The 22,408-nt window shown below is 39.0% G+C and overlaps 1 protein-coding gene across 3 annotated transcripts in view; it reads right to left on the bottom strand.

The window, feature by feature from the left end:
- Positions 1-22,408, bottom strand: part of LOC140212749 (echinoderm microtubule-associated protein-like 5) — a 184,679-nt gene that overhangs the window by 17,428 nt on the left and 144,843 nt on the right. Inside the window, exons 27-30 of one of the 3 annotated variants that reach the window (XM_072283948.1) lie at positions 20,667-20,793; positions 10,527-10,605; positions 7,594-7,723; positions 4,895-4,993 (exon numbers count right to left, since the gene is read on the bottom strand). In XM_072283948.1, the coding sequence (XP_072140049.1) occupies positions 4,895-4,993; positions 7,594-7,723; positions 10,527-10,605; positions 20,667-20,793 (435 nt within the window). Of the gene's footprint in view, positions 1-4,894; positions 4,994-7,593; positions 7,724-10,526; positions 10,606-20,666; positions 20,794-22,408 lie in introns of those variants that run through there. The other 2 variants (XM_072238144.1, XR_011882479.1) reach the window with 2 other exon arrangements.

Consider the following 22,408-nt stretch of genomic DNA (forward strand, 5'->3'; position numbering starts at 1 on the left):
CATGCAACGAATAAATGATTTTTCTTGCTGGACGTGACTACATATTCATCTTCATTTATAAGTGAGTAACAAATGATTTCTATGCTGTGTTTTCAAAATGGCATAGCATTTTAGAAGTAAGAGTGTATTGGAGATATGTTATTAGTATGTACAGCAAAGATGGTGGGAGGGGAGGGGAAATAGGTAAAATTAAACCTACATTTTAATCAAGTTTAATATCACCGGCATGCGTAATGAAATCTGTTGTCTGTGCGGCAGTACAGCGCAATACATAATAACAGTGAAAATGTGAATATTTATCAGGTATATGAAATAGTTAAACGAAATAAGTAGTGCAAAAAAATAGAAATTTAAATGTAGTGAGGTCATGTTCATGGGTTCAGTGTCCATTCAGAAATTGGATGGCAGAGGGGAAGAAGCTGTTCCTGAATTGTTGAGAGTGTGCCTTCAGGCTTCTGTACCTCCTTCCCAATGGTAGCAATGAGAAGAAGGCGATGTCACCTTTTTGAGGCATCGCTCCTTGTAGATACTTAAAGCAGAAGATGATAGTTTCCTGATTGGTCAGGGCATCAAGGGATATGGTGATTGGGCAGGTACATGGGGTCGAGTAGTATCCGGGATCAGCCATGATGAAATGCAGGAGCAGACTCGATGGCTGAATGGCCTAATTCTGCTCCTATGTCTAAATGTCTACAGTCTTATACCATGGAGGCTTGTGCTCATGATGGAGCCAAGTTCCAGCATCTGTATTTGACTTTATACAATGGTAAGTTTTACTGCCAACTATATTAAATGGATGATAGTGTTACACAAATAACCAGCCGTTGACTTAACTAACAGGCAAACATGCAGTTAATTTTTTACTGTGAAATGAATAAAAGAAGGCTTTATAGACAATTCATAAATATTCAGAAAACATAAAACACATCTGGCGTTGAAAGCTCCTGATGAACAATCTTTTGATCTTTTTCACCAAAAACTGTGAACATTCAATGTCTAAAGTTCAGGCCATCTTTGAAAAGCTTCGAATATTCCTATTGAAATTTAGCACCAAGTTGATGCAATAAACAGGAATGTAATTTGACACAATTGAATTGTTTTAAAGAAGTTATTGCAAATGAAGCTTATTTTAATATGTTGAAGGAAGAAATAAAAGTCAAAACTGTATTTGAGCTTGGGGTAAAATTTTCTCCATGCTATTTGAAGTGAAATCAGATATATATACACTTCATAAATAAGTTTAGGAGTACAAATGAATCAAGCTGGACTTTTTATTATTTTTTAAGAATTTTAAATAAAATAGTTAAAAGGTTGTGAATTTCTCAATCTGTTCTTGATCTGGAGAAGCATAGGTTATTATTGCAAGGCCAAATAAAGCCAAGTTCTATTTTGCTGAAGGCCCAAGGAACTCATTGAAACGGCAAAGCTTGCACACTGAACAGGTCCATTCCTTCACAACCCCCACAAGTATCAGCACTGGGACCCTTGCTATTTGTAATAAATGTGAACGATTTGGATGTGGATGTAGGTGACATGATTGGCAGATTTACAGATGTCACTAGGATTTGTTGAATTGTTGATAACTAGTCTCTGTTCTTAAGCTCCAGGGTTTTATGCTTTGTTGAAATGAACTAAGAAATGGGAGATGGTTTTAAATCCTGAGAGATGTTGAGTGACGCATTCTGGGAGCACTAATAAGGCTAGAAGATACATCGTGCATCAGGACTATTGTGGAACAAAGGGACCTTGGTATGCAAGTCCAAAGTTCCTTGGATCTTAAAGAAGGTGACCAAAACTGTGTCAACACTCCACATGTGTCCTCACCAATACCCTGCACAGTTGTAAAAGTATTATTTTTTAAACTCCAGTCTCCTGCAATAAAGACCAATGTTCCATTACTACTCCAACTACTTGCTAACCTTGTACTGCAAATAAGTGCAGTACGGAGGAACTTCCCTCTGGTTAAATAAAAATCTGCTCCTCAATTGCTCATGTCAAAGTATACAACCTCATTTTCACACAATAAATTCCATTTACCAAATTTTTACCCATGCACTCAAGCCATCCACAGTAAAATTCCAAAAATCTATCTATCTGAAAGCAACTTCGGGCTCATTGAGTGATGTTCTCACACTCCTCTCCTCTCACAAAGTCCTCTGTTCTCACACTCCTCCTTCACTCACAAAGTCCTCTGTTCACACTCCTCTCCACTCACTAGGTCCTCTGTCCCAACACTCCTCCTTCACTCACTAGGTCCTCTGTCCCAACACTCCTCTTCACTCACTAGGCCCTCTGTCCCAACACTCCTCCTCACTCACTAGATCCTCTGTTCTCACACTCTTCTCCTCTCACTAGGTCCTCTGTTCTCACACTCCTTTTCACTCACTAGGTCCTCTGTTCTCACACTCCTCTCCTCTCACTAGGTCCTCTGTTCACACTCCTCTTCACTCACTAGGTCCTCTGTTCTCACACTCCTCTTCACTCACTAGGTCCTCTGTTCTCACACTAGATCCTCTGTCCTAGCACTCCTCTTCTCTCACTAGATCCTCTGTTCTAACACTCCTCTCGAATCACTAGGTCCTCTGTTCTAACACTCCTCCTCACTCACTAGGTCCTCTGTTCTAACACTCCTCCTCACTCACTAGATCATCTGTTCCCACCTCCTCCTCTCACTAGGTCCTCAATTCTCACACTCCTCCTCCACTCACTAGATCCTCAATTCTCACACTCCCTCAATGTGGCACCTTGTCTATAAAATCCAAAAGCACTACATCTATAGGTTCTCCTCTACTGACTGTTTGCAATATCTTCAAAGAACTTTAGCAAGTTTACTAAATATGCTTTTTCTTTTATAAAGCCATGTTGGACTGAGTGAAAGTGCTGTGTGAAGCAGCCCCTAATCTACACTGAGTCACACTGATGTAGAGGAGGCCGCACTGGGAGCACCAGATATAATAGATGACCCTGACAGATTTTCAGGAGAAATACTGCCGCATTTGGAAGATCTGTTTAGGGCCTTGAATGGCGGTAAGGGAGGAGGTGCAGGGGTTTATGGCAGGTGTAGCATTTAGCACAGTTGCAGGGCTAAGTGCCAGAGGGAGATCAGTGGGGAGTGGCAAGTGGACAAGGGGGTCACGAAGAGTGATTACTGCAGAAAGCCGGGGGTGAGGGAGGGGGGCTGTAGGGGAGAAGTTGGGAGAGGGAAAGCTGTGCCTGGTGGTAGGAATCCACTGCAGATGGCAGAGCTTGCATGGAATGGTCTGCTGGATACAGAAGCTCATGGGGTGGTAAGTAACGACAACGGGATCCCTCTATCTACTCTTGTTATCTTGGTGGAGGGACGGGTAGCCTCATCCTGAGAACAGGTGCAGTGGAAGTGAAGGAAGCGAGAGAAGGGATAGGGTAGGAAGAAGTATGGTTGAGATGACTGTGAGGGTCAGTAGACTTTGTCTCCAGAGATGGAGACAGAGAAGTCAAGAAAGGGGGCAGGATGGAAATTGTTGGAGAAATTGATGAGCCCAGCATGGGTGCAGGAAGCAGTACCAATGCAGTTGTAGTGTAGAAACAGTTTGGGAATGTTGCTGGTGTAGGCTTGAAACACAGATTGGTCCACACAGCTGATGAAAAGGCTGGCACATCTGAAACCCTTGTGAGTGTCCATAAGTTGGCTACATCTTCCGCCTGGAGAAAGTGGGAGGAGCTGAAAGTAAAATTGTTGAGGTTAAGAGCAACACACTCAAAATCCTGAGAAACTCAGCAGGTCAGGGAGGATCTATGGAGAGGAATAAATAGTCGATTGGAAGGAGTATGAAGCCAGGATAAGGTAGGGAAGGGGAAGCAGTACAAGCTGACAAGTGATAGATGAAACCAGGTGAGGGGAAAATGGGTAGGTGTGAAGGAGTGGGGTGGTTAGAAATAGGGAGCTGATAGGTAGAAGGACTAAAGGAGGAGGAATCTGAAAGGACAGGAGATTGGACCATGGGATAAAGGAGAGGAGGAGGGGTATCAGAGGGAGGTGTTTGGCATGTGAGGAAAGGAAAAGGGGCAAGAGGAGCCAGAATGGGGAATGGAGAAAGAGAGAAAGGTGTGGATTATCTGAAGTTGGGAAGTTGAGGTTAAGTACCAGTTTTGCCAGAAAGTGGTGGTGCTGGGGGAGGAAAACTGATTACTGTTATCAGTAAGAAGCAGAAAACCTTAAGGCCTTCCTTGCGGGAGATGGAAATGTACAGGGACTGAATGTCCATGGTGGGTAGGGTCAGTCAGGGTACTGAAAGTTGAAGTGATGGAGAGAATGTGAAGTGTCATGACACAAGTTAGAAGAAATTGAACCAAGGGGCACAAAATGGAGTTGAAGTTTGAGAACACAAGTTCAATGGGGCAGGAACAGGGGCATTTAGGTTTGTGGATCTTGAGTACGAGGTAGAATCGAGCAGTTTGGAGTACAAGAAGTATGTAAAGTAGTTATCATACTGTCATACCCTTGCTAAAGTACAGAGAGAGAGAATAAATGGGTAACTGTAGACCATTTAATCTAATTGAGGGAAAATGGTTAGTGATTTAGAGAAGTCTAATGCAATCAAACCAGGTCAACGTAATTTTCTGGAAGGAAAATCATTAACAATCTGTTATTCTGGCAAGCTTACTGTTTACCATTTTCAAGGACAATATCCTTCATAATTTTTAATGGGTTGTTTTGCACATTTCTGGTCAAACCAAGTTTAGTTCTGCTCTCTTATGCACAATGTACTATGTTCGGTGAAATACTTCTTTCAGAAGAAAGAGTACTGTTTTGGTCAATGTGAACTTGATGTTTTGGCAAATATTCCTGCACCAACAAAACACACTATGGGAGAGATTGGTACTGATAAATTTATACTATTACTTTAATACGTACCTACTTGTCCCGTTGCAATTATCCTTTGAAATTTGGGATGCTGATTAACTGTTAGACACAGGATGTCATCTGTATGTTCAAGATAAAAAGACTGAATACCTAAAGAACATTTAAAGTAAAAGGATTTATAGTTAATTAACGTACTTCTTGAGACACAAAAAAGAAAAAAAAAGGTCAGGAGAAACTTCAACTCGAACTTTTTTTGTTCAATTTCTCACATTCCACAGTAAATAAAACTCCTTAATTATTGCTTTTTCATTCATCACAAAATTACTGGAGCCAAACAGCAACAACAATATAAACAAATGCTTAGTGACAAATTTTGAGAGTTAAAAAGATGTCAAGTTCTAAGTTGCTGAGATATTAATGAGGCATTCCTGCCTTGATACCTGAATTTGCTGTTAGAAAACCTACTCTTTATAATTCACCTTATGGACATACTTCATCTCAGTTCATGCTGGTTTCAATACTGGCACTCTATTCCAAAACCTTTCTACAGGGGCACAATTGAGAGCATCCTGACTGGCTGCATCACTGCCTGGTGTGAGAACTGTGCCTCCCTCAATCGCAGGACTCTACAGCGAGTGATGCGGACAGCCCAGCGCATCTGCAGTTGTGAACTTCCCATGATTCAGGACATTTACAAAGACAAGTGTGTAAAGGATCATTGGGGACCTGAGTCACCCCAAACACAATCTTCCAGCTGCTACCATCTGGGAAACAGTACCACAGCATAAAAACCAGGACTAACAGCGGGACAGCTTCTGCCACCAGGCCATCAGACTGATTAACTCACGCTGATTTGAGTGTATTTCTATGTTACATTGACTGTTCTGTTTATTATAAATTACTATGATTTCACATTGCACATTTAGACAGAGACGTAATGTAAAGATTTTTACTCCTCGTGTATGTGAAGGGTAGAAGAAATAAAGTCAATTCAATTCAATTCTGTACTGAGGATTCTCCCTAATGATGGACTCCATAAAGTATAACTGTGCTGTTACCCATTGCTTCAGGATTTAGACAGTTCTATAGCAACACCACCACCATCTCCATGGACTCATTTGAAATCCCTTCCCTGCAAAAAGACACAACCATGTCTCCTACACCCCATTTCAGCTCAGTATTTCTGAAGAACATTTTCAGCACCATAGTCCCACTGGCCTAACAACTGCCCATCAGCTTATTTACTCATGCTGGGGTTAGGGTACATGCCTTCAGTTATAGGTTGCCCGGTTTCTATGGACATCCACTTTATCCACCAAGACTGGACCACGAGGCTGGAATTACCACGAGGCCTGCCCTTGGACCAAGCTGCTCTTCCAGTGTGTTCCAGGTTCAATGTTTCTCTGGGAGAAGGACAACTCCCACTTTCTCAGCTCCATCTCATCGAAAGTGGGGCAGGTTTGTGGGGCTATCTTGCCTATTCCTCAGTTTTCCCAGTAAGTCCTTTATAACTGGCAAGACTGTTCTTCCAACCAGACCCACTTTGACATTACAAATGTTTAAAAACACCCCGGAAGGCACTGGAAAATAAAATAATAATACTAATAATAATACACTACAAAGCATATACTTTAAAGCAATCAAATATATTTAAAATTCTGTCTGTCTAGGTACCATTTAATTTAAAATTACCAAATTAAAAAGATCTACTTATTGTTCTTGTGATAGATATCACTCTTTTGGTTTCAATGGGGCTGTTTATCCAGGCTCAGTGGGCAGATTTCCCAGGACAAGTGGTGGAAAGCATTTGGAAGAGGATTTCCTGTGGCTCAGTGGGCAGATTTCCCAGGACAAGTGGTGGAAAGCATTTGGAAGTTTGCACTATCTGCCTGGATTCACCACATGGCTTCAATCACACAGGTACAAGATAAAACCACCAGTAGTTCTAGACTTCAGGGCTTCTACAAAGAATGATGCTGAGGCAGAAGATTCTGATTACATTTCAATCATCTTCTCTACACACCTTTCATGGAGTGCATGTCAAGAACTCCCTAGCAGTGACATTAAATGTTGCTAAAGGGCACAGAAATACAATGCACAATTTCCACTTCTTAAGAGAAAGCATCTTGGTTTAAAGCATTTTGTCCATACTATTCTGTATTTGTGCTAAAATAAGATCCACATTCTTCAGGCTTTGGCAATATTTACACCTATCAGACAGTCGGAATAAAGTTGACAAAACTTCAATAATAATTAATTCTGAGCATCTTTCATGAGAAATTAACACAGAGTTGAAGGAGCAAAGTGTTGATTTCAAACAGATATTAGACACCTGATAGTTAATAACAGGCAATCACAATCGAATGAGATACAGACATGGATGAATTGCTTAAAGTGACATAACTTATATCAGACCTCAGTGATGGCATCTATAATAACAATGTTTGCTGTCTATGATAACAACATTTGCTATCTGTGACAACGATGCTGCCTTCTCTGGTCCCAAAGATATTTAAGGTCATTATTTTTGTAGAATTAAGTTTTCTATAATGTGCTCGTTTAAAATTGTAGGACTACATTTCTTTAAAAAATGATCTTAAATCATAAACCCAACCAAATTCCATTTACATGAATTATTGATCAGCTTCAAGTAAATGATTCACCCTTTTATAAAAGCCAAGTGTAACCAATTGATATTTTTTAAAAAAAAAACAAAACTAAAATGTATTTCAAATAGAGAATTATTCTACCTGTGGCAATGTTGTGGACAATTCCAACCGATGCTGTGTGATAAATGATATCAATACCATCATTTAAATAATGTACGTTGTTTCTGCAATCATTACCACGATATCCAAATGCCAAAACCAGCGTGAGGTCCTGCCAAATAGAAGAATGTTATTAGAAAAAGCTGCCTGAATATATGAAGGAAAAGCATTCAAAATCTCTGTATCTCAGTGTCTCACCAATATTTTTTCTGAGAAGATGATCATCAGCCCCCACAACTGTTTTCATATTTTATGGTCTCAGTTTCTAAATTTAAAATATATTGAAGTTGGACTTTTTAAGCTAATCTACAAAACATTGTGCATCATGTAAAATCAAAAGAAAAATTCTAAAACTTGCCAACAATTAACTAAAAATTAAAAACCAAAATTGTGAGGCTGAAAAAGTATTCATCTCCTTTGTAATTATTGCACTAACTTTTCTCCAGTACAATGCTGTATATTACCGTACCAACTCGCTCAATCTGTTGATGTAGAAAATTGGAGGATCACCTGAATAAATCCCTCTCTCTCTGTAAGTTTCCAACAGTACCGCAGCATTAAAGCTAGGACCAACAGGCTCCAAGACAGTTTCTTCCACCAGGCCATCGGACTGATTGATTCATGCTGATACAATTATATTTCTATGCTATATTGACTGTCCTGTTGTACATACTATTCATTACAAATTACTATAAATTGCACATTTAGACAGAGATGTAACATAAAGATTTTTATTCCTCATCTACATGAAGGAGGTAAAAAATAAAGTCAATTCAATTTTCAACAGAACAAACCAAAATGAAGACAAAAAGGCATTCAGGACAAATCAGGGAAATGAGAATAGAGAAGCACAAATCTGGGGGTGGGTACAAGATCATCTCGAGGACACTGAACATACCTTGGAGCTCAGTGCAGTCCATTGTGAAAAAGCGGAAAAAATATGAAACCACAGCCACACAGCTTAGGTCAGGCTGCCCCTCTAAGCTTAGCTGCTGGAGAAGAAAGGCACTTGTAAGAGAGGCTACTGTGATGCCAACGGCCACTCTGAGTGAGCTGCAGAAGTCAGTGCCTGCAACTGGAGATGAAGTTTGTGGCTCCACAATCTCCAAGTAATGTACAAAAAAGGGTATTTATGGAAGAGTGGCAAGGAAGAAGCCCTGGCTTAAAAGAAAGCATATCCTTGCCAGTAAAGACTTTGCAAAGTGTCACTTAGAAGATACTGCAAAGATGTGAAAGGTCTTGTAGTCAGATGAGACTAAAGTGGAACTTTTTGGCCTGAACACTAAGTGGTACATGTGGTACAAATCTAATACTCTGCATCAGCCAGGTAACACCATCTGTACTGTAAAGTATGGTGGAGGTAACATCATGCTACAGGAATGCTTTTCAGCAGCAGGGACTAGAAATTTGGTCAGGATTGATGAACGCTGCTAAGTAAAAGAGATCCTGGATTAAAATGTGCTAGCCTCTGCCAGAAAGCTTAAACTGGGGAGGATGTTTGTCTTCTAGCAGGACGTCCCAGGCAGAGTTCAGACCATAACATGATCAGACATCTCTAGCAAGGCCTCAAGATTGTTGTCCACCACCAGTTTCCAATTAACCTGGCATGGCTTGAGCAATTTTGCAAGGAAGAATGGGCAGATCTCATTGTGTAAAGCTAAAAGAGACATCCCAAAAGATGACTGGTTGCAATTGCTGTGAGAGGTGCTTCAACTATGTACCGAGCAAAAGGGAACTTTTGAACTGCTGACATTTCAGTTGTTGAATTTTTAGTTTTTCATGCTTTACAATTTCCCTGTTGTTTGGGTTCTACAATGAGAAAAGGAACATGTGATTCACAAATAAAAACTCTCAGTTAAATTAATCAAAATCCCTGGTTGTAATACTCATTTATATGAACAAAGGTTTGGGGGCTGAATACTTCTACAAGGCACTGTTGATATCCACACAGAGTTGGTCAAATAATATATGTGTGCTCTACATACATAGTCTGAATATCCTTAATTTGTGAATGAGAATGGGAAAGGGAAACTGAATTTTATCCCCAAGGAAAATGTTTGCAGATACTGAAAATGTGAAAAGCTGGCAACACTCAACAGTTCGGGCAGCATCAATTGACAGAGGATCAGGGTTAATGGTTCCAGTCAGTAACTTTTCTTTCCCACTGCACACAAGGAAAACAAGAGTTTTACATGACAGTGGGACGGGCATTATAGATTTTGTTTGTTTTTATTTTGATCTTAAAAAGGTGAAATTATTAATTGGCCTGTTCACTTGTTAAAACTAATAAATGCACCTCACAATGTAAATAAAGATAATAGATTTTCTTTGATGGTAAATTAAGAAAAACTTGGTGTGAATTTTCTTAAGTTTTAGGACCAAAATCAAGATATTTCCACTTCCACTCAATCCCCTCCACTCCCAACCATGATACACACACACACACACACACACACACACACACACACACACACACACACACACTCCCTCTCTCTCTTAACTCACTTATTCACAACTACTCAGAAAGTTTGCTCTTCTACATCTCCGGGATTTTTTTTTCCTGGTAGTGCATTTCTATGATAGGGGCATGGTATTGGCGCTCCCTGCCCAGGCCCTTTTTACATGGCTACTTTTCTTGGGGTTGTTCATGATTCAGAGCAAGTAGAACCATGCGTCACTTCCAACACAGAGGCGCGTATGTTCTTCCCAGGTACTTGCAATTCTTCAAACTCTTCAATTAAAATTCTATTGCAGTCTGAACAGATCCTAATCACCAGCAACATCACCTGTTTCTCTTCCAAATCTCCTATAATTTATTCCATCTAACCATTGAAAGATCATGAACAATGTTTCTCCAAAATTTTCATTTAGAAGGTGTGAAAATCCAGATTAATTGCTCATTTTCAGTCACATACCTCAATAGGTTTCTTTTTCTTCCCAAGATTATTGGTTTGTAGTTTCTCAGGCTGAGGCAGAGCCCTACTAACAGGTGGTCTGAAACAAATAACTGTGAATAAGAAAAGCCTGTCTGTCACCCATTCCAGACTTCAATAAATTTAACTTGTATACCAGCAAACAAATGCAATTCATTTTTTTCTTCAATTGTAGATAACTGAAGGCTTTACACTGCAAAACTAAAATTGCACTGGAAATATGGGAACAATTTTGTGATATGCACCTTTACCCCTTATTTTTAGATCTACAAATGAAGTTTTCCTGTAATGGAATTTGAGTCTTTTTATTTCAAAATTAGTCTCTGTTTATTATAAAAATATACAAAGGAAGAATAACTGCAAAAAATCTTCACATTCATGGCTGCTACATTCAGTAGTAATAAATTTTTTAAGGGAAATCATAAAAACATAAGAACAACAGAGATTCAAGGTTTTCTCAATAATTGCTCCGTGTCCACATTGACACATTCAAGTTATACCGAAAGGGCCAAAGAAAAATGATATTCATTTTTTTTTAAAGTTGTAATTTATTATATTTTCTTACGCAAAAGTGAATCATATCACTCACTTTCATAAGCACCTAATTTACTACAATTAGTCTTTTTTCCCACAACCATAAAACCAAAGCACCAGAGAGAATGTAGTGGAGATTCACTAGGAAGTTGGCTGAGCTGGAGCATTTTAGTTATGAGGAGAGATTAGAGGGCCTAGATTTGTTTTCCCCTGGAGCATAGGAGGTTAAGAGGGGACATGACTGAAGTATGTAAAAGTATGAGTAGCGTACACTTCAGGAATCTTTTCCCTTTATTGGAGGTGAGTAAAACTGAAGGAAACAGATGTATGGATTTGGGGATCTGAGAGGGACCTCCTTCACCCTGAGAGTGGAAGACTCACCACCAGGTTCAGTAACAGTTATTACCCTACAACTAATAGGATCCTTCCTAAACCTGCAAAGGTAACTTCATTCACCACTACTCTGAACTGATTCTACAACCACTTTCAAGAACTCTCTACAACCCAGGTTGCCAGTATTATCTTTATTTGCAGTTTATCTTCATTTGCACTTTGGCTGTTTATCAGTCTTTAACTGTTTATGTATTGTTTTTCATAAAACTCCATTGCATTTTTTTTCCTGTAAATGCCTGCAAGAAAATGAATCGCAAGGTAGAATATGATAATGTACTGGATATGTATTTTAATAATAAATTTGCTTTGACCTTAAAATGCACTGTCAGAGAGAGAGAGAATGGTGGAAGCAGAGTTGCTGGCAGTATTTAAATCACCTAGGCACAGGAGGCTACAGACCAGGTTCTAAAATCTGAGATTAATGACTGGACGGCATGGGTGTGGTGGTCTGAATGGCCTGCTTCCATTTCTATAGCTTTATAATCATCCTTGTTCCATTTACAAAGCAGAGTTGAGTAAAAATGGAGGCTGAGGCTGCTTTTTGGTCAAGAGAGTCATTCTATCATCTGCAAGTATATTTTCCTAAATTTGAAGGCAATAAAACAAAGGAATCAAATTTAAATTACTTTAGCTGAAAATGCAATATAGACAAATTCAGATGGATGAATTATTCCAATCTTCTTCTACTATTGCAATGTAAATCTATCAACCAGTGCATTTAGTTTAGTTAAGATGTATGCTTTCAGATAGCACTCCAGGCAATGCCATATTTACGTGCATATGATATTTGCAAACTCTTAAAAATATAGTTTGCTACCATCCTGGTACTCACCCATTTGTTCATGTTATGACTGATGTGTGGAAAATGATCAAATGCAAATTCAGGTAGTTAAAATAGATTAGTACAATTTGTATGGGAAGTACACAATATTATTGAATACACAACATACTTTCTTTAAAAATATCTTCTTCATTTTCTCCTTTTGGATGCCTTGTGTGGATAGATTAATTTGATTAATTGCTAATTAAACCATCCCAAAAATACTTAGCAGAGATCACATAGCTGTAACCTTACAGAAATAATATTTAGTATTTTATTGTCCTGAATTGGAGATTAACTTTGAACAACAAAATGCTACAAATAGTATACTGCAACTACTTTCGGAAACATTTAGCTGGAGGGACTATGAGGTTGGATGTTAATAATACAGGGTCCTAGGCACCTGCCTAACGTAGGGTCCCCAGCACAAACATCAGGCCCACAGCCAGCACCTTTCTTCAAGGATAGACTGTGTGGGGATTGGCCCTGTGTGTTCATTAGTGATGGGTAGAAGGTAGCCTCACAAAAAAAAAATCTGCCTCATTTCCTTTAAACTGCGTTTTGGACAAATCTCAGGAGCAGCAGACAGGATAGATCAGGCCGACTCAGAGAGTTGTTTCAGACTAAAGGGTTCTATTACATGATATCATGGAGAGCTCAGACTCCTAAAGCAGAGCTCCACAGCTCTGCTCAACAATGGATTACACTCTTATTTATACCCCAGGCGTACGTGACAAGAAGCACTGAAATCTGAAAAAGGAGGGAACTTCAACTACAACTCATTAGAATAGCGAAGTTGCACTATACTGTATGTCCCTGAGCGGTTATACATTTTCTTAAGTGTTAGTTCTCAGGACAAATATATCAGGCTTTCCCAAGTGCAGACATGTGATGATGCTTAGAATAAGGAAGCACAGACATAGTTATTTTCCCATCCCATCTGCAAAGCACATTTCAGTCACGCAGTGTACATTAGCCGCAGATAAGTGAATACAGACTTTGAATTCACGTACTAGGAGGTCATTAACCCCTTAATATTCGTCACAGCGTCTTACTATTTTTCTTCTACAAACTGTTCGCTGCCACTGAGATTATATGAAGCAGCCCATGTGGCAAATCCACTGTAGTGCTTTGTTTTTGTGGTTTCCCCACTGTGAGGGGAGGGGAATTGCTGCAGTTTCAGGCTCCGAACGAACAACCCAGCACTTTGGAAGTGGTGAATCATTGCTTACAACATCAGGAATATTGTTCATATGGAAATCCCAAAGGTTTTACGTAGTGAAATGTAGATTACAGTTATTTTACAAAAATATACAGGACAAAGTGTTTGAATTATAATTCAAACTAATGTGACGTGTTTTGCATGGACTAATATGACTGAGGATGCAAAGCTGTTCGTTTGTATTAGTCAAATACAATCCCTGATTCCACATCATTAATTAGCAGTATTTAATGATGTGTATGGTCTGGCTTATTTAAATGTTTTTAGTTATTTCATTATGTGCTTCATTAGATTAAACTAATATGCAAATTACATATGTTATTTTAGACAGCTGATCATCAAAGTAAAAACACAATACAAAAAATAAATAAAGAATGAAATATATAATTACCTTGAACCCCTTAACAGGACAGCCGCAGCCAAAAATAAATGTAGTATATTATTAAATGATATCATCAAATTTTCAATTAGAAATTCATATTTATAGCTGCCACGACAAATAGAAATTGATCAACTCAGAAACAAACTGCTCAGACTTGAAGTGCTAAATTGAGAGCATTTGCCAGTGAATTGAGAATTTACTGTTAACCACTAAAAATGGTGGCAGTGACTAGAGTTTTCCTATTGCCGCTGAAATGTTTGGGACACAGTCCAGCACAAAGTCACATTCATATGTCAGTCAAACAATGAACAGCACAGCAAATATACCCGTCTTTAAATTCCTGAACTTAAGCATGCTGAGTTAAAATTAATGTTAGATTTATAAACACAGAGGTGGTAAAAGAAGAAAAGATGGACAGGCTACAACTTCAGTACCTCATAAAGAAAATCTCTCGGAGTAGTCAGTCATATATTTTTACGTTTACAGTTTTCTTCTTAAAGCACAGTCACTCCCCACTGATCCCACAACTGGTGGCAATTGTCTAATTCCTGCACAAGCTCATTTTCCACTGAGTCCATTCAACAAATATAATCTACTGGAAGGAATCAGGCTCCTGCTCAAGTTCATTTTCAAGGCAACATTTACTTTTCAGAAAGGGTTGCATTAAATGTGAATAATAGCTGAGAGGTCATAGGAAATGGGTGAAACATACAGAAAATTATATTCACTCACATGAGCTTTTAATGATTGGAGATCAGAGAAATCAAAATATATTATGGTCAATATTTAAAGGAAATGGATTGTGGACGCTGTCATTTAATAGCAGGAACAGGCAATCAAATTCAGTTTGGGTTGCCAAAAAGCTTCAAAAATTGCAGGTGCAGATATTTTCAACATACAAGTCATGCTCTGATACTTCAGTAATGTATTTGAATACTTGAGGGCCTGGCCCATATAGAACAGTAGTTGGAACACCATCAGAGCTGCCTAATGATTGATTGGAGCCATGTTTCTAATGCAATTATGCGTGAGCTTTCAATCAAGATGCTTCCTGTCTGAAAGCTTTCTGGAGCTGATTCTGCCCATTTTTCACAACCATTATTTCAAGGGAAAAATATATTTCATCAGTTGATTTGAGAAGCCTCAGCAATGAAAATATGGAATCCACATCTTGTTGATGTGGATTTAATGTTTCAATTACAGCCATTTAACAAAACTATTAACTTTAAAGTAAGTAAAACAGACTGGCGATTGTACCCTGCTTTAGGAGTGCTTACCTGACTATTCCCTGCCTTCAGAGAAAGCAAGACACACAGAAAAAGGGAATGAGCAAGAATTAGCAGAAAAGCTTGAAAATAGACTATGAGGAAATTTCAGCTTCTGTTATGAGAAGAGGAACATAACGTGGGCACAATAAAAATTTGCATTTATGTAAAGCAATTCATATCAAAACACCTCAAAGTGCTTTACATAAATTAACTTCTCCTACGTAATACAATGTTGCGGCACAAAGAAAAACGTTTTACAAAAGGTTGCGTTTTTTATTTAATACAATACTTATTTTTCAAGATCTCATGCGTTGCAAACCCAATACAAAGCTACATATGTAGCAGTATCATGGAACATCTTACTCTCAAAAACACTGAACAACAAACCAATTTTGCTGCTCTCATAACAGATTTCAAAATCCCAAAAGTCAAAGAGATGTTACAGTGTTAATAAAAGTAAATTCAAAGTAATAAAATATATCATTTCTGAACTTAAGATTTATCCCCCCCAAAAATCAACTTGAGCATTCTGCACTGGGCATAGTCTGTAAACTAGGCACAGCAACGTGAGCAAAAATTTTATAAAGAGAAATAATTTTCCTTTAAAGTCTGCTGCAAACTTCCTTCTCCGCTAAAAACTCATTTATCAATCAATGGAGATGGGTAGTGTTATAAAATTAAAGTATACTAAAAACATTCTTAATATACTTGGGCAAACTGTATTGTTTTCTGAACACCACTGAAAAAGCTCAACCAAAACAGTGTTTTTAATGTATCCAGTCCATCACTTGTGAGTAATCTGTATGTAAATTACAAAAGCCTCTAAAACTATGCAGTACCATTTGCCAGCATGTTATTGTATTCAGAACAGGATAAAAGTGTAGCTATATAACTGTGATAAGATCATGCTCAAAAAATTCTGTGGCTTACATCACTTTCTACAGCTACACAACCCCAAATGTCTCCTGTTGCAAATCACACGTCCGCAGGCAATGAAGACTGTGGTCGTGCTCTTGGATTGCTGTGAAGGCCTTTGATGACCTGTGCTGCAAAAAGGCTTTTTTTTCCCCCCCATTGCTTTCTGAATGCCTCCATTGATTGGAGGATTTAGAAACAGTTTGCTTATAGTTCAAAGAAATTAAATAATCGGTTTTTAGAGTGCATTCTAAACACTTCTACCTCCTAAAACGAAAAATGCATAAATATTAACTGAAAGGAAAAACAAAGAAACCACATAGCCTCATTCACACTTTTAACGAAGGCCAGGGCAATGGGCTATTGTGAAATTGAGGGGCCATATATAAAGCCGACCTGGCCCTACAGCTCAACACAATGTGAAGCTGCCACTGAGTTCATCAAGTTCAGGAGAAGAGTGGGAGGTCAGATGCAAAAGATCAGAACAGGGTAATGGGTGCTCTGCAGGTTTCTCTATGGAACCAGAGGCAAAACATCAAATTATAAATTAAAGTATGTAAAAGATGGGAAGGAAACTGTATACCAACTCATTATTGGTATGCTGCAATCTCACATAAAAGGTTTGTAGTGTGAGCTGGACTAGCTTTTTGGCATTAAGGAAAGAGACATAAATGCTATGAGCAAGTACTGTAGCTTTGCTGTTTTAGACCTAATTGCTGCTGGTTCATAATCTGCATTCAATAATGTATGGAGATAATATCTTGGCTAGCAACTGTATGGTAATGCAAGGCAAAAATTAAAACTGAAACTGTTGACAATTTGACAACATTCATTGAATTAGTAAAGCCACCAGTTAAACAAAATAAAACATACAACAAAATAATTTTAAATTGCTGAGTTTCTAAGGTGAAACTGACTCGTGGAATGTATATTTGGTTTACAAAGTACAGAGAAATGGATTGATCTCTGGACATTAAGGATAAGGATAAAGACATAAGAAGGAAATTAGTTGGCTTGAATATTGGCTTTGACCTTAATGAAAAGCTCAAAGGGCTAGGTGGACTAATCTTTAGTCACCAAGGCATAGAAGATGGCTAGGTGGGCTAGGTGAGAAGGCAGGTGCATGGGGTTGAGTGAGAGCCGGGATCAATCATGATGGAATGGTGGAGAGACTTGATGGGCTGAATGGCCTAATTCTGCTCCTATATCTTATGGTCTTATTCTGCTCCTTAAATTAATTTCTGAAACAAATGGGAGGAAATTGGTTGATTTTAGTCATAGATACAATGGAGCACGAATCAGATAATGATTGGGCAAAAATGTAAAAGGAGCTATGTAGAAATAAAGTGATAAGTATGTGGACTATTTTCTAAATGGAGGGAAAACTCAAAATTGGAGGTGCAAATGGACTTAGGAGTCCTCATGCAGGAGTCCGCAAAGGTTATTTTACAGATTGAGTCCATGTTGAGGAAGGCAAATACCATGTTAGCATTCATTTCGAGAGGACTAGAATTGATAAGCAATGGTGTAACGTTAAGGCTTTATCAGGCATTGGTGAGGCCTCATTTGGAGTATTGTGAGCAGTGTTGGGCCCCTTAGGAAGAATATGCTGACATTGGAGAGGGTTCAAAGGAGATTCACTAAAATGATTCCAGGATTGAAAGGCTTATCATCTGAGAAGTATTTGATGGCTCTGGGCCTGTACTCACTGGAATTCAGAAGAACGAGGGGTGATCTCATTGAAATTTATCAAATGTTGAAAGGCCTAGATAGAGTGGATGTGGAGAGGATGTTTCCTCTGGTGGGGGGGGGTCTAAAACCATAAGACACAGCCTCAGAATAGAGGGACGTCCATTTAGAATGGAGATGAGGAGGAATTTCTTCAGCCAGAGAGTGGAGTATCTGTTGCCACAGGTGGCTGAGGAGGTCATCGAGTATATTTAAGGCAGAGGTTGATTAGTCAGGTCATGAAGTGATACAGTGAGAAGGGAGGCGACTGGGGCGGAGAGGGATGGATCAGCCATGATGAAACGGTGGAGGGTACACAATGGGACAAATGGCCTACTTCTGCTCCTATATCTATTTTAAACTCTACAGACTTATTATATTGTAATCAACTTAGTCATGAGAAGCTTTATCATTGCAATGTTAATGTTACCACCAGCAACATCTTGATTTGTAAAGACCTTTAAAGCAATAATATATCTTGATGCTTCCAAGAAACGTAGAGGACAAAATTTAACACCAAGACTTGGAAGGAGATTCCAGAGCAGATTCGCACAGGCATTTTCAAACAAGTGGTTTTAATAAGCTTCTTAGAGTAGGATAGAGGTGTTGAGATTTATGGAGGATATTGCAGAGTTGGTCATTGATGGCATGACCACTACTGAATTTTAGTTGCAGCAGAGGGCACAGTCACTAGTGGAATAACTAATTAGAAGAATGACGTGAAAAGAACAAAACTCTCCTCAAACTAAAGAAGTATTTTCCTTTAAATGTAAGAGTCTAATAGTTCATCACAGATGTATTTATTAGGAAAGGCCTTTAAATGAGCTAAATCTTATTAAATCAAGGCAGCTCAGGTGAACCCACTCAAGAAAGCTGAATTCTGTGTATAGAAACCGAACATAAGATTGGAGAACACTATTCGATGGTACACATTAGCCTGAGGTAAACATATAACTTCAAAGCTACATTGAATCAGTCAAATGAAAATATGTAGGCAATGTGGAAAGAGAGGATTCTGCAGGTTTGGACATCTTCAGCAACACGGAATGCTGGGTCAGCAGGTCAGGCAGCATCAGTGGAGGGAAGTAAACTGTCAATATTTCAGGCTGAGATCCTTTATCATGGCTGGAAAGCAAGAGAGGGCAGAAGCCTAAACAAAAAGGTGAAGGGAAGGGGAAAAGCACAAGCTCGTTGGTAATAGGTGAGTCCTGGTGAGAGGGAAAAGGGATGAATAAAGGAAATGATGTGAGAAGCTTGGAGGTGAAGGTGGAAGAGGCAAAGGGCTGAAGAAGAAGGAATCTGATAGGACAGTAGGCCATGGAATAAAGGAAAGGAGGTTGGGAACCAAAGGAAGATGATGGGTAGGTCATGAGTGTGGAGGGAGGTGAAGAGAAGAGGTCAGGGGTCCACAGGAATGAGGAAAAACAAGTTAGGAAAATTGATGCTGACGATGTCAGGTTGGCGACTACCAAGATGGAATATGAGGTGTTGTTCCTCCAGCCTACACTTGGCCTCATGGTGGCAGCAGAGGAAGCTGTGGACAGGCATGTTGGTGTGGGAATGGGCAGTGGAATTGAAATGGGTGGTCACTGGGAGATCCTGGCTGTTGTGGCGTATGGAGCAAAGATGCTCAACAAAGTGGTCTTCCAATTTGCATCGGATCTCACCAATGCAGAGGGCATACCAAGAGCATCAAGTGCAATAAAGAGCCCCAACTAGTTCACAGGTGAAACATTGTCTTACCTGGAAGGACTGTTTACGGCCCTGAATGGTGGTGAGGGAGAAAGTCTAGGGGCAGGTGTAGCCCTTAGCATAGTTGCAGGGATAAGTGCCAGAAGAGAGATTAATGGGGAAGGCTGAGCCAACAAGGGAATTACGGAGAAAGCAATCTCCACAGGAAGCATTTGTGGGGTGTGGGTGTGATAGGGGAAGAAGTGCCTGGTGGTGGGATCCCATTGGTGATGGCAGAAGTTGTGGAGAATGATATCAGATGCAGAGGCTCATAGTATGGAGGCTGAGGATTAAGGGAACCCTGGGCATTCAGTGCTCCTGGTGCAGCCTCCTTTACACTGATGAGACCTGAAACAAATTGTTGAGTATCTTCACTCTGTCTACTGCGACAGCCAGGATCTCTTTCCAACTTGACTTCCCATTCCCACACCAACATGTCTGTCCATGGCCTCCTCTTACTACCAGATGCAGGTTGGAGGAGCCACACCTCATATTCTGTCTTGGTAGTCTCCAACCTGATGGCACCAACACTGATTTTTTTTAACCTTGCAATAACTACTTCCCTTTGTTTTACCTCATTCTTATGGCCCCCACATCTCTTCTCTTTCCATAACCAGCATCACAATCTATCCATCACCTTCCTTTGGTTCCCCACCTCTTTTTATTCCCTCTCCTATTAGATTCCTTCTTCTTTAGCCCTTTATCTCTTCCACCTATCACCTCTAAGCTTCTTGCATGATTCCCTTTCATTTCCCTCCCCAGCCGCCTACTTTCCTCCTCTCACCTAGATTTGTCTATCATCCACCAGCTTGTGCTCCTCTCCCTCCCCCTATCTTGGCTTCTGCCTCATCCTTTCCAATGCTGATGAAGGGTCTCGACCCAAAGTGTTGACTATTCATTTCCCTCCATCAATGCTGCCTGACCTGCTGAGTTCCTCCACCATTTTGTGCATGCTGATTGTCCCTAATCCTTATTTTCTCTAAAAAAACAAAAACTACATTTTAAATCAGGCAATAGAAGTCTCCTTAAGTCTGGAAGAAAATGTAATACACTGCACTAGTCTCTTCCAAAAGCATAACCAAACTAACTGGACTAACTAGGATTTATTCTGAAAGTGCAGTAAAAGTACCTTTCTTCTAGGGAAGGCTCCTTCTGTTGTAGATGAGGCTTGATTCCAGACATCGGCCGGAGATTTGTTGCAAAGGCCCTAATGGTGTAATTGATATCATTTTCCCGGGCAACATCACTGTCATAACCTACAAGCATAACATAGTCAGAGACTATACATGAATCATTATGGAAACACACATGTAATATTAAAGGAATTTTAGATGGGGGAAAAGTACCATTAGGAAATGTTTACCTTCCAAGAAAAATATTATTTTAATCATAGAATGAATCACTGGCTTGAAAGATATATAAAAACTAGTATACTTAATCTCCTCTTATATCTAAAAATTCTAGAACTTAGAAAAGGAACCACTATTTTAATATTTCAGTATCTCGGTCTTCTGATTTAGTTTAAACCTTGAAATTCACCATAATCCATTTCACCAAGGGTGGGTGGGTGGGGGGGGGGGGTCAGTTAACTTAAGCGCATCCAAAAAAGACCATACATACAGCAAGTCAAGGGCATTTTGTGTACCATACTACTATTGAACTCCTTAATCTGTTTGGTTTGTGTAGCTTACATCCCTGCACTGTACATATTATGTACATTTTGGAGTATAAACACTGACAGTTATGACAAATTAGCCGATGGAAAATAGTTGTTTATTGGTGACACATATTTCATAATCAAACCATGAAACATAATTGGAAAACCGGATACCAAATCACAATAACTTAGTTGAGTATTGGTAAGAGGCATCAATGTGTTGAAAACTCTTGAAATGCTTTGAATTATTTGAAAACAAAATTTTTTATAACTATTGGTTTAAGCAACATAAGGACAGGAATTTTGAGTCTCCAACTGATGTAAGTAAGCAATTTTCTCAGTTTTAAGTGCACATTTCATTTCAACTGTGGTCACCTGCCAACATGGCACTCCAGCACACAGCTAATTCAGTCAACGTTTAGAAACAGTTACCTGCAGTAAAATGCACCAAGCATCAGCACCAATGGGGAGAAACAGCAATTAATTTTGTTTCAAGGTTTCACTAACTGGATCTCCATGATATTTAACATGCAATCAGGTGATATCAAGCATGGATCTTAAATTCAGTGGACTGTAGGAAGACTAAAAAAAAGTAAGGGTGATCCACCAGTTTCAACATTTGTTGATGATGTGGAGAACTGGGGAGAAAGCAGAAACTATGAACCCTAATCACTTTAAAGATTATTTAAAAATGTACACAAGCATCAGTACCTGTACTGGTAATATATAACGATGCTTCATTAAGCGACTCTCAAGTAATGCAAGCAAAAAACAAACTTATTTAATTGGCTCAAAATATCTTCAAAAGTAAAGATGAGGAACACACCTTGTTGGTAATATGGTAATATATTTGGTAGGAAAATCTCAGTGCAACAATTTCACTAAATGCAGCACTAAAGTACAAAATTTGGTGAAATATAATAAAAAGTAAATGTAATTGTATAATTATGCCAAAACTTCTATTCAATCATTTCAGCTTTGGACATTTGCAGGGAAAATGATTTTTGCTTTCCTTCGTACACAACTACAGTAGAATCATCTTACAGTAGATTTCATACTGAAAATTATGACTAATCAATAACTTATACATAATTTATATCCAGAATTCACATTCATTAATTGCACTTTTTAAAAAGTTAATGTAATTCATCTAACGTAGTTAATGCCAAAAGCAAAGGTCACTGAGATCACTAGGTTCTAAAAGGGCAATGAGT

The sequence above is a fragment of the Mobula birostris genome, chromosome 1 (assembly GCF_030028105.1).
Source record: "Mobula birostris isolate sMobBir1 chromosome 1, sMobBir1.hap1, whole genome shotgun sequence".
NCBI classification, from domain to species: Eukaryota; Metazoa; Chordata; class Chondrichthyes; order Myliobatiformes; family Myliobatidae; genus Mobula; species Mobula birostris.